The sequence below is a fragment of the Molothrus ater genome, chromosome 2 (assembly GCF_012460135.2).
Source record: "Molothrus ater isolate BHLD 08-10-18 breed brown headed cowbird chromosome 2, BPBGC_Mater_1.1, whole genome shotgun sequence".
In the NCBI taxonomy this organism is placed as follows: domain Eukaryota; kingdom Metazoa; phylum Chordata; class Aves; order Passeriformes; family Icteridae; genus Molothrus; species Molothrus ater.
In genome coordinates this window covers 68,546,294-68,562,857 of record NC_050479.2, presented here as the reverse complement: position 1 = coordinate 68,562,857, position 16,564 = coordinate 68,546,294, and the positions used below count along the sequence as shown (strand labels likewise).

The 16,564-nt window shown below is 38.2% G+C and overlaps 1 protein-coding gene across 2 annotated transcripts in view; it reads left to right on the top strand.

Moving 5' to 3' along the window:
- Window positions 1-7,921, top strand: part of B3GLCT (beta 3-glucosyltransferase) — a 46,130-nt gene extending 38,209 nt beyond the window's left edge. For both annotated transcript variants that reach the window (XM_036404361.2, XM_036404360.2), the window contains 4 exons: window positions 1,193-1,292; window positions 2,259-2,378; window positions 2,910-3,054; window positions 6,239-7,921. In XM_036404361.2, coding sequence (XP_036260254.1) covers window positions 1,193-1,292; window positions 2,259-2,378; window positions 2,910-3,054; window positions 6,239-6,406 — 533 coding nt within the window. In that variant the 3' untranslated portion in view covers window positions 6,407-7,921. The remainder of the gene's footprint in view (window positions 1-1,192; window positions 1,293-2,258; window positions 2,379-2,909; window positions 3,055-6,238) is intronic.
- Window positions 7,922-16,564: the final 8,643 nt, after the last annotated feature.

Genomic DNA, 16,564 nt, shown 5'->3' with positions numbered 1-16,564 from the left:
CTTTCTATAGCAAATAACAAGCATTTAAATCAATTTACTTTGTGTTTGAATATAAAAAAGGCTATGGGTATGATGACTTCCTTGAGTAAATTAATTTTTATTTTCTTTGATATATTGTTCTTAGGCTGATATTTTCTTTCTATAATAATAAAAATACTATTTCTAGTATTTCTGAAATAGTATTTCTATTATTATAGAAGTTACAGGTGTCCAGGCAGAGTGGCCTGTTAGCCTTATTTGGCCCACTAGGTCAGTTGTTCTGACCTCTGGGTTATTTCTGCCCCTTTGTTTTGTCTGTTAGAGGCAGAGAGAGCATAGGCAGGGATTTCTGTGTGCACAGGTGGAGTGGGACATGAGCAAGCAGTGAGAGTTTTCAGGGGGCAGCAAGCCTGCTGGGCACACATGGATCAGAGCTGGGAGCTATGCCCAGTAGTTCTAGTGGTGCCAGGAAGCTTCCACATTTTTAAATAGAGTATAATATAAAAATCTTAGGTTTAATCTTGGATATGTTCAGATATCAGTCTGTGTTAAATTCACAGTCTCACAAAATCACCAGAGCAAGGACTTCCTTCATGTCTTTAGCATAGAATTACTGCATTTTCTCACAGAATATTTTAACTAAAAGTGTCTTCAAATATAATGTTGTTATTTTGAGTGGTTGTTTACTAAATATTGATAGCAGTAATTACTTTAGACAATCAACTGTGATGAGTAAAGACTGAAATGAGGTTTGTCCAAGAGGTAAAAAAAACTCAATAGAAGTCTGAAACTTCTTGTTTCTCAGGTCCTGCTTATTCTGAACAAGGGTTTTTCACTTCTGCACTCCTCGCAAAGGGTGTCTTTCCTTCTGAACTTCCTTATGATCTTGTGATAAATGTTCAGACCTTTCCTTGGAGGCAGTGATCAGGACCTGAGTTGCCAGTGAGGAGTACAGTAGATTCAAATAGATTTCAATATTTCTGTAAAAGCAATGGATCTGCCTGATGAATCTTGAAATGCTGTGACAGTGTCTTGGAGTATTTTGCAGAACATTTGCTTCTATCATAGTCTCCTCATTTTTACAGCTCTTTAAATTAAGAGTAGCAGTTAGTCCAGTATTGTTCAACAGCTTGACAGATAGCTGGAATAAAGGTGGTTTTTAATTTAATTCCTGTTCTATTTAAGTATATATTCTGTTAATTTATCTTTTTAGGTCACTGTGGGAAAACTTTTGCCATTTTGGAAAGGTTTTTGAATCATACTTCTCCCAGAACCCCTTGGTTAGTTGTAGTGGATGATGACACACTGATAAGGTATATATTGCATTACTTCAGGAGCTGCCACTGTTTTGTCAATAAGAGATTTAGCAATATTCACCTATCCTTTATTTAAGAGATACAGCTATTTTATTAGTCATGTGGCTTTATATTACTTGAAGAAAAAACATTGTCACTTCCCATCAGTATTCTTTTGACAGATATTAAAAACAATGTTGTGACCTGGTTAAAACTGTGCATATCAATGTTATTGTGTGATCATGTGGTCTGAATACGCCACATTTTGTGAGTCCTCTGTGTAGGTACGTTTTAGCTGGTAGGGTTTAGTCATTTGCTAACAACCTTTCTAAGATGTATTCCTCAGACAAATGTATCAGAAGAAAGGTTCCATAAGCTCAGGTCACTTATCCAAGCTGCCCAGAATGGTGTTTTGGAACTTGCATTTGCTGTAAAATTAGATCCCATTCTCGTAAAATCTGACACTGCAACATAAGCAAAAAAAGGCATAGTGAGCAGTGTGCGGGATCATGTGGTCGTGAACAGTGGTTCAAGACTTTACATTAAATCATGTGGCAGAAGAAGAAACAGTGAGAGGATGTAACTGTGGGTAATGCAACTTTCATAAAACTACATCTGCCTTTTCAGTTTTCAATTTGTAAATGTTCATAGATAATTTGCAAAGATCATATTGCTCGGAAAGTGTCATTTCATGTTTTCTTTGAGATGAGATGCACTTTTGCTGATAAACTGCCTACTTAAAAAAATACTTCAAGCTAATTTGTTCATCGTTTGACCAAATTGCACAGTCATATCTCATAGTAAATTATCCATCATAAATTTCTCTTTAGCAGTTTGTATCTCTGGGGCAGGTTTTTTTGGGTAGAGTTTCAGAATTTCTCCTGTCATCTTTGTGCTATTTAACAGAATGCTGTTGAGGGTAGCAATGTCTGTTCCGAAAAGAATGTTTTCAAGATTTTTTTTTAATGGCTTTTCATATTATAGTATATTCAGGCTCCGAAAATTGCTCAGCTGCTATGACCCAAATGAACCAGTATTCCTTGGAGAGCGGTATGGCTACGGCTTGGGAACAGGAGGATACAGTTATATCACTGGTGGAGGAGGGTAATTTATTTTAGTTCCTACTGACATCTGCATTAGTTCCTGGTTTTAGTTTTGCAAATATTTTAAATTACAACCCAAATCAGTTTCAACAGAAACAGTGATGTTTTCCCCAAATGTGTACAATTTACCTCACACCTTCTGTGTAGTGACACATGCTGGTCTCAAGTCCCCAATTCTTCTCCCTTACATTTGAGTAAGATAGAGGAGAACACCCTTTTTGAGTCCAGGCCAATTTTAGGAGGAATTCTAAATTGTAGTAAAAATGGTTTGTAGCTAAATTATTGTTGGAATAACAACAATGGGTATAATTGGTGTAATTAGTTTCCAGTATAAAAATTAATTATCTTTCAGAAAATACTTCTTGCACTATTTGTCAGTTCTAACCCCTTAAATTTTGAATTTCAAATGTGTTGTATCAGAGGGCAACATTCAGTCGTACAGTTTTTAATAATTTAGCAATATTTACTAATTACAGATATTTGGTGTCTTTAGAGGTTTTTATACATTTCATATGCTTTTTTTTTAATTCAGGATGGTTTTCAGCAGAACAGCTGTTCAGAAGCTACTTGCTAGCAAGTGCCGGTGTTACAGCATGGATGCACCCGATGATATGGTCCTTGGGATGTGTTTCAGTGGCTTAGGAATCCCTATAACACACAGTCCTCTCTTTCATCAGGTCTGAGAGCTATTTCTGAGTATTAAAAATGTATTTCATTTTTTAAGTGTACACATAAAACAGTCATAAATATTCAAATTCCATCAATATGTAATAACACTAACCAAGATGCTGCTGCTGCTTTACCTTGATTTTCAGCAGAACAAGACTGATCAAATAAGAACATTCTGTTACCATGGATTACTACAATGCTTTGCTAGTTTATGTGATATTTTAGCTAACCTATAACTACATTTAATTAGAAATGCAGTCAGAGGTGAGGATTTTGAAAAAGAAATAGAATTAGGAGGCACATGCTTTGAATATTTGTCATATGTCCTCTGAGGGAGGAAACCTACAACACAATATGTTTTTATGCAGGTAATGGAGAACTGAGTGTAAAATTTTTCAATAAATCCACCTGCTCTACTTACTGATTTTTCTATTGATTCAGTATTTACTATTCTGAAATACCTCATTAGTGAAGGTGTAAAATATTAAATTATTACTTTTATGGTGGATTCTGAAGAATGGTATAAGTACAATAAATTACTCTATGCTAGCACATGGGAAAGAGAGCTTACAAAACATAATTTTCATGTGAGTTTGGGAGAAAAGGGCTGGAGTAGATTTGAATCTTGTTTCTATATCCCACAATATTTAACAAGCTAACTGTAGTGTCACAGTGGAAAGCATGGTGCATTGAGGCCTATAGAGATTTTCTTCCTTGTAAGCCAAGTAAACCAAATCCTTCCATGGTATGAACAAGAAGCATCAAAGATTTTTTTTTTCCCAAACAGTGCACAACTTTTCAAAAGTCAGTATGTAAATCAGTGTAGCATTTGATGTTTTTGAGGTGTCGATCTAGTTGAAAAACTGGGAAGACCTGCATATCTGAATATGAGCTGAGAATAGGATAATAAGCTACTTGAGAATTAGTAAATTACTCTGTAGGTCAAAGCAGCTGTCAATGGAGAGGGGGAGTTCCTTATTTAAATGATCAGCTCTTCCTATGTTAAGATTCCATTTCTGATTACATTTACTATTTAGAGAAATGGGAAGATAAGAACATACTATTCAATATTTTAATTCCTTGTCCATATAAAAAAATTATATCCGTTTACTCTCCTGCTTTGTTTATCATTGCTTACTCTGTTCAATATAGAAAGAAAACAAGTCATGCATATTATAAATTCAACAGTTACTGAATAAATTTGCTTGCACAGCTGTTAAAAAAACCCAAAACAACAAACCAGCCTAATTAAAGGAGAGTCAGAACAGAACTCATTGTCCAAAATTGTAAGAATTATTCTTATTGAAAAAAAAGAACCTCTTTGTAATCCTTAATAGTGTGCATTTGATACTGAATCACTTTGAAAGTGAAATCCTAGCAGTTTGATTTTCCACACAGAAAAATGCACTTGACTTCTAATTCATCTTTACTGTTGCTTGTAGCAAATTCTAATTTAACGTCCCTTGAACAAAAACTAACCTGTGAGGGAAAACCACTGAATAAAAATTGAATGTTCTTAATCTACTAAATTCACTATTGTGCAAAAAAAAAAAAAAATTAAAATGAGAAAACCAATTTTGGATTTTCCATCAACCAGAAAAGAACTTTCTAAGGACTTGACTGAAATATTATGATGTGTGATGTTCCTTGAAGTATGTGAATCTAAAATTGTACTGAGACAAAGATTATGAAACAGAAGCAAAGATATCTTCATTCTTGGAGTGTCTATGATGTGTTTGCTCAGTCTTACTGGTTTCCTGCTGCCTGCTTCCTGAGGTAGATATATATTCTGTAACCTGTTCCAGAGGTTTTTGACATGATCAGAATCTTAAAGAGAACAGGAACCTTCCCATGTTGAGTAGCATCCAGAATTTTGGTCTTAAATAAGAAATCTGGGCTAAAGCTATATATTTGACTTTTCTAGAACACCAAATACAAAAGTTAGCCCCAAAAAAATTACAGTTATTAGAGTAGGTATCATTATTGTAGAATTATTGAAACACCAGAATTTTGTCTATAGCTTAATAAAAAGCTGATTCATTTTCAAACAGCAAAAATCCTTGGTCTCAGATGTGTAAAAACAGTCTCTATCCAAAATAAATTCTTCAGGTTCTTGAAGCCTAAATGTTCTTCAAAGTGTTTCTTAAAAGCCGTGAGGGATACAGATTCCCTCTTGCTTTCTCCAGTGGAATTTTTAAAAATAAGCACTTTGTGTTTTAAATATCAGAATTAAAAGACCCAAAATGCTAACAACACATACTCAGATTTCATGTAAATTCTGTTGCTTAATTTTATGACTGTAATGTATACAGAACTGCATGAAGAATTCATAAATACCACCATAAGTAGGTGAAGCGTGCAGTATGGATTCGCTTACCAGCTTAGGCATCAAATCAATTATTTGTTATCCAAATAATTCCATTTTCTTCTTGTTTGGGGTTTTTTTCCCCTAGATGTAAAACACAAATTTTTGCCTTCCATGCATTTTTCTTACAAAAACTCTAATGGCAAAATGTAGTTATTTTACCAGGGACCACTGCAGGTGGGAATTTTTCATTTAATGATGTAATCAGTGTCATTGAACTGCCAGAGAAAATGAAATATATGTGGAGCATCATGACAGCAGCTGCATCTTGTAGCTGTGTTGTAATTCTGTCTGGTTTGATATAGCCTGATAAAGAATAACAACACAGTTTTCTGGCACCACAATGTATCCCATGTTTGGAACCTTTACCTGTCATAAACTCTGTATATTTTGGCTGCTTATGGTCTTATTAGAATCCTACAATCACAGTGGCAGTGCTGACAACTCTCATTAGAGGAGGAAGAGAATATAGTTTAAAATAATTTTGTCATTATTGAGCCAAAACTGCATATTTAAAAAGATTTCATACCAGCTACACTGTTTATCACTTGACTTCTGAGATGGTGGCCATTTCATCCTGAGAAACAGGGCATATTTAGTGTCAGTGTACTTCATTCCTAGCATGATGACTGCCATGTGAGTTGAGGATTTAATCTAATGGTGTGTCAATTGATTTAATAGAATGATGTAAAAACCCCTTTGTTACCATCTTGTGTATTTTGTCAGCGCCACATTGTTGTGTCACAGGGGCCATTGAGCAGTGATATCTTTTTAAAATTATTACTGATCATTAATACTGGTGCTTTTGCTTTATTCTTCCATCTTAGGCAAGGCCAATGGACTACCCAAAAGACTACCTTTCCCACCAAATTCCAGTATCATTTCACAAGCATTGGAATATTGATCCAGTGAAGGTGTATTTCACATGGTTGGCACCAAACACAGAAGAGTCAAGCAATGGGAAAAAAGTTGGATATAACAGAGAGGATTTATAAGCAGTAGAAGAATGTAAGTGTTAATTACTGTTCTACAGCTGAGAGACAGTCACTACTGTGACTTTTGTTTTGTTTTCATGTTGTTCATCTTTTCATGACATAGGAAGACACTGTTTTGTTCCTGCTGGTTGCATCCCTTCAGAACAATGGAAGAAGGCACTTAAATGACTTTTGCATTCTTTTCCTCCACTTGCTTACTTTTTAGAATGATTTTGGGCTTTGTATACCAATGAACTTGACTCACATTTAAGAATCTTGTACAACTTTACCTGTGTTCTGCTTTGGACTTGGTTCAGGCAGCATCAATTTACATTCTGTTCCTTTGCTTTCTCAAAAGCTGAATTTATGTATTTGGGAGCCTGATATTGAATAAGAGTTGAACATCTATTCAACATCATCTCTCACTGTCTTACAGAAAACAGTTCTCTAAAAGGTTCTGGAACAGTTTCTTCATAAATCATGGAGGACACTTCACTTTTTTTCTGTGACCAGGAGCTAGATTGTGTGAAGGTTGTGCTCCTTATGCTCATTTCTGATAGAAATACTGTCCTTTGCTGGAGTAGCTGGACCAGGCATGAAACCACTGTTGTACCTTATAAGTTTATTGGCATTGGCATTTGTGTGGAATGTCATGTACAAAATGGAAAAGAAGGTTAAGGATAGGGATCTGTGAGGTGGCCACGGGAGGTCACTGTGGCTCTTTTAGAAACCCAAGTCACCATGCTTCAATTTGGCAAACATAAAAGTGACTCTTAAGGATTTTAGCAGAACTAACATTTCAGTATTTCTGAAATGCATACATCAGTATTTCTGATGTGTGCATTTCAGTAGCATATGAATGCCAGCTTTAAAAATTTTGTAGTATCCCTAATTTATATCATCAAGATAAGTAATTTTATGTATACAACATGTAAAGTGTGATTCATATTTAAAACATTCTTGAATTTTTTTAGTAATTCATTTTTGTAAAAATGTTTGTAAAAAAACCTGGCTTTAGTATGTTCTAATCTAATTTTTATACTGTAAAACTGCTTCTTTTAAAATGACGGTATATGGCACTTGTATGCTGTTATTTAACTTGGCTTGCTATATTGTAACCAAATACAGGGTCTTAAAGCCATACTGTTGAAGTAATTCATGTTTTGGTTCCTTTTAGTAGGTTAAAAATTTATTCCACTCCAAAGAAAAGCAGTACTTGCTCTAGAGTTGAAGTAGGGGAGCCGCTGATTCCTGTCTCGGTAATCACCGAACTTGTCTAAACATTTGTTTGTGAATGTAGCTTGTGGGTTTCTAAGTGTTGAATAGCAAGCACATATTCATAATAGATTCAAATTCCAATTAAGAAAGAGCAATCCATGTTACGTCTTTTTTCCTTCCCACTACCAGTGCCTTATACAGTAGACATTTTACTGATACCAGGACTATGTTCTCTGATACTGTTGGTGAATTGTTAATTATGCTTACTGTTTAGAACTGTGAAAGCTGAAAGCTGAATAAAAGTATTCTTTAACCTTTTGTGCCTTCTGGCTCTTTGCAAACCAAGTACAGGATTCTTTAAGCATCAGTGAAATAAATTCATCACATTAATTGTAATTACTATCAGTTTTATTAAAAGGCAGCATAATCTTTGGAGTTTTTTCATGTTCTGTCCTGACTTTCATATTAGGTCAGTTTTCAGCCTCTGGTTTTGTGCAAATGGAAAATGCTGTTTCAATGAACACCTTGTGATTGGGAGCCTTGATGCTGTCACAAAACATATTTCACTATCAAGTTCTCCAAAGGTCTTGCAACTCAGTCCAGTCAGGTCCAACTTCCAACTGGTGATATTTAATCTCTCCTTGGGCCCTCTGGAGGCAGACTAGATCAACAAAAGATGATTAGATTTGAGTCCAGGCTGTGTTGTACCTCTAGACTGCTTGTTTAGATGTGGGAAGTCATTGACTCGTTGATTGATTGCTGACTTGACTTCTATTTCTGGTTTGACAAATGTAGTAGTAGCTGTCCCGAAGTCCATCTTTTCCCTTGCTGTTAGCTCTGGTTTTACTGCAAGGTTTCTGGAGGTATTTGTAAGCATCATACTTCTTATTTTAGTCTCCACAGTTTTGAAGGCAACAAAGCCATAATTTGCTCAAGTATTTTTCCCCCAAAACTCTGACTTTGAGACACTGCAGCAGCATAAAACAAAGGACCTTTTAGTCCACCACCTAAAAAAGATTTTTTCAAGCAAAAGATCACAAAGAGTTTATATAAACAAGAAATGAAGCCTTCTATGTGAACTTGAGTTTTAGAAGACTCAGGATGACTGTTACTAGTTGAAACCTAAGGACAAAACTGTGTGTTAATGAGCCTGAACAGTACTAATGTTTCTAATGAAAATTAAATGGATTATAAATGGTGTAATGTTAAAGAAAATTAATAGAAGAGGCATTCAAAGTCACTTGGTAACAGGCAGATTTAAACAGGTCTGCAAAGTTGATTGACTGGTTGACATTTCCTTTTCTGGGACATTGCAAGGTTGTGGCATGAAAAAGAAAATCTGGGAATCATTATTGACTATTTGTTTTTAATGTTTATAGCATGAAATTTTTCCATGTATTAAGATCTTTCTTTCACAAAATTATTTTGATAATTTGGTTGGTTCATCTGCCAGGAGCCAAAAAACCCCCTTGTGCCTTCAATAGAGCAGATATGTAAATGAAGAATGATGAAGTATTTGAGGCCCACATTTGATCATGAGCAAGAAAGAGGGCTGTGAATCTGTTTTGATTTCCCTACATCTGCAGATGGCCCAGGGATGGAGAGACCCGAAAGGATCTGACTTTTGTGTCTTCCTCTGTGATTTGGAAAATGGGCAAGAGTCTTGAGGCAGCTTCCAAGCTGGGTAACTTTGTGTTTGTGCAGGAACACTTTGCCCTGACACCAGCTCTGATGGCTGCTGGCTGGACAGAGGAGTCCAAATTACCTTATTTTCAATTCTTTAATTTCTCATGGATTTTATTATCAGGGCTGGAACTAGAATGTCTCAGCTGGAGGCCTGAGACACCACTCAATGAGATTCCTGGAAGGTGAGATCCTGGAAGGTGAGATCAACACTGTGTAAGACTGCCATAATTACTTACTGTGAGCACCTCCATGGAGAAGTAGTAAGAGATTTGCTTTTTGCAACACTGTGAAACTCTGAATGCTTTTGTGCACTGGACACCATGATAATAAATATATTTGAGTTTGTGTCAATGCAATTGCTTCTTCTTGTTGTTCATATGAAACTAAAGGAAAAATTTAGAATTCTGAGCAAAAATGCTCCTTGAAGGTGTCACCTCATCATATATTGGCTGAGGAATCTAAGAGCACTTGACTCTGCTCCATTAGTGCTGCCTGGTGTAGCTCTGGCTCTGAGGTCCCAGCTCACATCAGCATGGTGGCTTCACCCTCTGTACCACCCCTGTACACACATCTACTGTGTCAGTACAGAACAAATTCACCTCCCCGGTCACACTGAGAGTTGTTTATTTAATTAATTGTTTCATTCAGCAAAGAAATAGATTTAATATTGATTTGTAGGCAACTAATTTATCTGTTTCAGTTTGTGACGCACAATGTGCGTGTATAAATAATAGCTTTTTTAATACACAGTCTCATAGTGGTAGCCATTGTGTAACAACTTGATTTAAATTCTGTCCTGAGAAGAAAAGTCCTCATGCTTTTCAGATCTCAGCCTGTTGTTTACAGGAGGAGACCTGTGGAACTAGAGGAAGTAGAGAAAGGTGAACAATGTGTTTTATCTACCTGCTTTTGCAGATTCCCTTGACTTGTTTATTTGTGCCCGTGTCAGCCAGGAGGCAGAAGTACCTCCACTGAAATCAGTTAATGAAATTTCTTCTGCTAGGACCTGCATTTGCATGGCAAGAATGAAACAGCTTTGGTGGAGTGTGTGTGCACTGGTTAGTTCTGAACACAAGAGGAAAAGACACAGTAGAAATAATTTACTTAAAGATGAAAAGGTAAGTAGGCATTATGCAAATGCATACAGAGGCCTAAAGGACTCACTGTCAAAGAAAGGAAGAACTGGTTTGGAAAACAGGCAATGGAGAGGAGTGATAGGAAATTACATCAATGGAGTTTAATGAAACATTCTTTTTTGGAAAATCTATAGGCATGCTGCTTTTATAAGCCAAAAATAACAATGCTAAGCTATTCCTGTGAGAAATAAAATTTTAAAGCAATGCTTTTGTAAGTCTAAAGGCTTAAGAACCTGACTGTTAAACAGAACAACTCCAAAAAAGTTGAAAGCACTAGGCTGTTAATATTTTACAGAGTCAACTTACAAAAAAAACCCCAGGGTAAGTAGATTGTTAATTAATAAGAAGCCATTAAAGAAAATTATCTACTGGGAAGATTATTGTGCATCATCAACTGATTTGTGCCCAGTTCTCATTTATGTATTCCTAGCTGGGACATCCTCCAGATGAAGGTCTAATAAGACAGTTTATAATGTACCCCATCAAGGTCCTCATAGCAGGAGCTCACGTGTTGCCCTGGTTCTACAGGCACTGCACCCCATCTTCACAGGGGTGCTGTGTGACACTGTGTGACACCTGCTCCCCAAAAGCTTGGGAGAATGGCAAGAAATAAAGCACATATTCCTCAGGAAGGAGGGAAACTGTAGGACTGAAGACTTGTGAGTTCCTCAGTTGTCTTAAGGAGAGCTCTCACTGATCCTCCTTCAAAGTAGCCATTCCCTGGCTAGCAAGGCAGCAGAAATGATGTGGGGTGTAACCCTCAGTAAAGGCAAATATGCAGTAATAGCCTGGAGCAGGTTAAGCTTGTTTGTAGCTCTGGAGGCATTGGTAGCTCTAAGGACAGTCAGTCATAAGTGCTGATGGGTGATGTTGGCTAATTCACCAGCCTTTTTTTCCAGAGACTTCTTAAGATTTCTTATGTTGCTAAGATTCAGTTTGCAAGCTCCTTGAGGGAGCCCTTTACACAGAGCAAGGTGCTCCAGGTGCAGTGCTTTGATGCAGCCTATGCTGTGGCTCATGGCCTCATTCTGCTCAGTCATGAAGCTCTGCTGAAAAGTTCTCAGTATTTCTCTTGTCCTGACAAACCAAGTTATCAATTGGTTGTTCCACTTTCTGTTGCTGTTTCTTCAGGCTAGAATTTTCCTGTGGATGGATTTTATGTTAACTAAAACATCTGATCCTACAAATGCACGTTCTGGAATGACTTTACACTTAATAAACAGTGAACAATTTTAATAGTGAAACAGTGAACAGTGAAATAAAATGCGGATAATCGTCTATAGTTATGTGAAAAACTTTGTCAAGTGCTGTTTGAATGTCAGAAAAAAGATACAATTTTGTTTCATAAGAGCTGGCTTACCTCTACCATGGTTTGCCCCTTGTTCAGTTAAGTGGTATGATTAACATGTAAACAATCCTTGCTTTAGAAGCTCAGATTTGTCCTGCCACCATTGTCCAAACCCTGCTCTTGGGCACTTGGTGCTTGAAAGCTGAAGCTCCAAGCAGGGAAGTTTCTTTCTTGTCTACAATTTTCTCTTGTGCTCTGTACATCTGCAAAATCTGTGTAACCCTGGACCTGTGAACTGAGCCATACCATTGTTCCTGGCTTGAGAAAAGGAAGATGGAGCCCATCTCTGGCTAGGCTGAAATGCCTGCTCCAGGTGAGTATTTAATTGACTCTCATCAGCATTAATCACAGTCGGTCCCTGAGAGGACTGGCATCAGGTCTGCACCAGCTCCTTCTGGGTGAGCAGATCCCTCGTACTTCATGTCCCTCAGGCAGTGCCTCGCAGAGCTGTTTCTCAACAGGAACAGCACATTTGCAACACAGAAACTCAGAACTGCAAAACAGCCCTGACTCCTCTGGAGGTCACCTGGTCCAGCCCCCCTGCTCAAGCAGGAACACGTCCAGCTGACAGCTCAGGACAGTAACACCAAGGATGGCTTTTGAGTAACACCAAGGATGCAGACCCCGCCACTTCTCTAGGCAACCTGTGGCAGTGTTTGACCATCCTCACAGCATAGAAGGATTTCCTTATGTTCAATTGAAATTCCCTGTATTTCAGTTTGTTCCCACTGCCTCTTGTCCTGTCGTCGGGCTCCACTTGGAAGATTCAGCTCAATCTAATCTACACCTTCTCATCATGTACTTAATGGTAAGATCCTACCTGAGCCTCTACCTCTGAGAAGTCTCTGAAGCTGCCTAAGTGGGGTACAGAATCAATTTGGTTCTGTTTATCTGACAGTTTCTCTTTAACATGGCAAGGTGACTCCAGGCACTTTCCACCAGAGCCTGTTTACAGGTTTTTAATAACTGTCACAGTGCTAGGCGTTTGCTGCACGGTGAGAAGCTGCTGGGAATAATTAGCAGCGAGGGGAAAATGTCAAAGAGATTCAAATGTAACATTTGTACAAAATGCTGCTGCTTTTTAAAATTCCAATCAGCAGCAGCACAAAGCCTCTGTGATTCCCTGTACCCTGAGGTTCATGCCACCCACACAGCTATGCAAAGCAAGTTCCCCCCTCAGAATCCCATTTCTCTTCCCTGCAGGAGTGGTGCCAGCAGCACTGGGAGCTGCAGAGACCCCTGAGCTCCTCAGTGGCCCGGCACCCTGCACATGGCACCTTTCTGCCAGCCCTGTTATCCATGGATCATGGCCCTGTAGGAAGTTGCCCAATCTGTCTGCATCACTCACATCACTGCTCAGGCCTTCTCTCCTGTTGCCTCCCTGCCCTGCTTGGTTTTGCCTCCAGCCACCCTGTCGCTGTGCCAAGCTTTCCCGTTCTGCGCATCAAGCCCCCAGTACCAGCCATGAGTTATGTGACGTGTTCCTCCTGCTGCCCTCATCCCACTACAAATCAATGGCAGTTACTGTAATCTGCAGGTTTTGAATCATCTGCATGTGAAGGAGAGTCAGTTTTCCATTAACCCTTTGCCCCCTTGCAGGGTTCATTACCAGTATCCAACATAAGGTGTTATTGCATCCTCCCTAAAGATTGTACTGCTTCAGCTGAAGCTTCCAAGGAAGAGATTTCCTCCAAAACCCACTTGCTCTGTGCCTTCCTTCATACTCTAATGTGGAAGTGCCTTCATCTTTCCAGTGCAAATGTGACCTGCTCTTAAAAGTGCATGCTTTGTTGTGTTGGTATTTTGGGAGCCAGATGGAGGCTTCTCCTTCCAGAGCTTCTCTCCCAGTGCAAAGAATGGAGGAAAAAGTGTTTGCTGCTGAGGCTGAGTGGAGGGTTTAAAACATTTGAGGGATTGGTGCTGGCATCTATTTCCCTAAATGTTCACATGGTAAGAAAAAAATTTTTTTTGCTTCCATGGTAAGAAAAAAAAATAAATTAATTAAATAATTAATAAATTAATAAATTAATAAAAATTGATACATTTCTCCAGAGATGCCCCAGTAGGACTGAAGTGCCAGTTTATATCTTCAGAGCAGGTTTATATCTTCAGGAGCAGACATTTAGCTCCACAGCAGCCCCACCACAGAGTGCAGAGCACTATAACTACTTTTATTCAGCTCTTGGGGATCTGACCTATGGGTGGTAACTTGGAAATATAAGGTGTTTAAATTGGTAAGATACAAATACTGTTTTCTGTAATATCCCCAGGCCTATAAAATGTTTTCTTTCCTCCATTAAGTGCTCCTGATTAGTGAAAAAAAAACAGTTATTATTGCAGATTTCCAGATAATCATGATATATTGTTCTCCCATCCACAAATAAAAAAAATTAAAAAAAATCAGCAGCAATCTCTTTGGATTGTATGCCTAAAGATAATTTATAGGTATGTGTTCTACAATATATATGTACATTTATAGGACCTCTTTCAAAGACCCATGATTCTGTTGAACCTCAGTGTTAATAGCTCCAAGGAACTGATTTTATGCAGTCACCACCACTTCAGTCCTGTGTTTACATTTCATTATCCCTGGGCTAGGAAATGATGGCACAATACAGGGGAGCATATATATACAGATAATGATTTTTACTGTCCTGTGTAATTTGCTCAGGTGCTCCTCATGCCTTGGTTGGCCAAATCCTTTCTGAAATGCCCTTTTCACCTATGCTGAGAAGGAGATGGAGTGCCCATATCTTAAGTTTTAAGCAGAAACACTCCATGCTCTCTGGACTTCTGGGCAGGTTGCTGTTGCAGATATTTCATTTTAGGTGGAGTACATACACACCCAGAGGAGCAGTCCACAGATCTCAGGTCTTGCCCTGTAGTGGCTGAGCAGCTGCAGGATCTGTCGAGATAAAGAAAAGGGGTCCCTATTCAGGTGACAAGGCTGTAGTTACCTACCTTTATACTGAGAAATGTTTAGTAAAGTTGTATTTGTATCGCTGTGGATGCAGAGCACCTCTCTGCAGTTGAGGGTAATTTATCACCTCCCAGTAATTGTGAGCCAGAAATAAAAAAAAATACATGTGGTGTACGCTAGTGAATACTGGGCTTTTACCTCTCAGGCACTGTGAGGAATGTAGCAAGGCTTTCTTCATTCTGTATTTTTAGAATTTATTTTAAAATGCAGTCTTTCTAATTTATCTCATGCAATGACTACTGTACAGATAGAAATATCCCACATTAGACAAATAACAAATCATGTTTGAGTTGACCAAATCATCCCTTTCAGGGTGAAATTAATTATTCAAGAAGTGCACATCTAAATGTTGCATAAGAGCTCCCTTCCTTCTGAAATTACCAAATATAATTAAAAATGTATAAAGGAGGAGACAAGTAGCTTCAAATAACTTTGAAAACTTTTAATTATTTTCAAAATAGGTTCAAAGCCAACATAAAACTTCCATGTTTAACTCTCATGCCTCTGACGTCTGTGTGCCACCACTCTTCCCAGGCAGCACCAGCCACTGCTCATCTAAAACCCTGGTCTGATTACAAATGAAACCAGGGCAAAGCCTTACATTTAAATCACTTGCTGGAAGAGATTATTGAATAGAAAATTATAAGAGTTTGTTTTTCCTAGTAGCAGAAAACAGGAATTTTCAACAATAAGCTATTGAATAACAAACATCATCTTTGCGGGGCAAGTGTTTCAATTTTATTTATGAATAAGGGAGATTAAAAAAAAAGGAGATTTACTCACAGGTTGAAAAGCATAACAATCTTTCCTTTCTCTAGTTATTTCTCAGGGGTTGTGGATCAGCCCTGTCAGACAGGCAAAGGGAAATGCTCTGTTAAAGCAACAGAGGCAGATTAACCTGGTGGGGTTTCTTCACAGGCATGCTGCAGAGCTCCACACACTTCATCAGTCCTGCAGGGATAATTACAAGTCTGTCAGTTCCTCCTGAAACACTTTAAACTTTCACACCACTCAGCTCTCAGAGTCAGTATTGCTTAACAAATCCCAAGGCCTGTAAGTCCCTTAGAAACTTCATGCAGTCTTAAATTTTACATACCTGCTGTTTACCATTTCTTCCTTTCTTTCACTGTTTTCTCCCTTCGGTCCCCAGCTTGTTTGTTTTTGGTTTTGTTTTTTTTTTTTTTTCCTTTTGCCTAAAGGAAAAAAAAAACAAAACAAAACAAAACCTACCTAATGAACCTACCACTCAAACAGATTTGGTAGGGAGGCTGAGGGCACTTTAGTCACCCACCCCAGCCCAACTAGACTGGCGTACCCTTGACATGGACACAGCCATCTTGTTTAAACCAAGGCTACCTGTGAAGTAGAAAATGCCTGGAGCACCTCAGATTTATTTTCCTACTTGCCATTTTTGCCAGTCTGTGCCCTCACATACAAGTGAATTTTACTACATTTTGTTCCCACAGAGAAGGCAGATGTGCCATTGGTTGACAGAGTCAATGCAGAGAAGCACCCCAGGACTATTGTGTGTCAGTGCTCCCACTGGTGCCTGCTGCAAGGAATACTCTGAAAAAACAAAATGTGGTATTTTCCACAAAAAAAACAAATGTGGTATTTTCAATAATCTTGCCAGTGCTCAGCCACCTTGGGCCCTTGGCAGCATCTTTGTAAATCTGCCTCCTGTATTTTGAATAACCCATCCCATACCTGTGGTTAAGGTCCCTATATGTAAATGCTGAATCCAATTAGGAGATTTTGTCCAAGCATTACCATGAAGAAAGAATTATCAATTCATGGTCAACACACTCAAA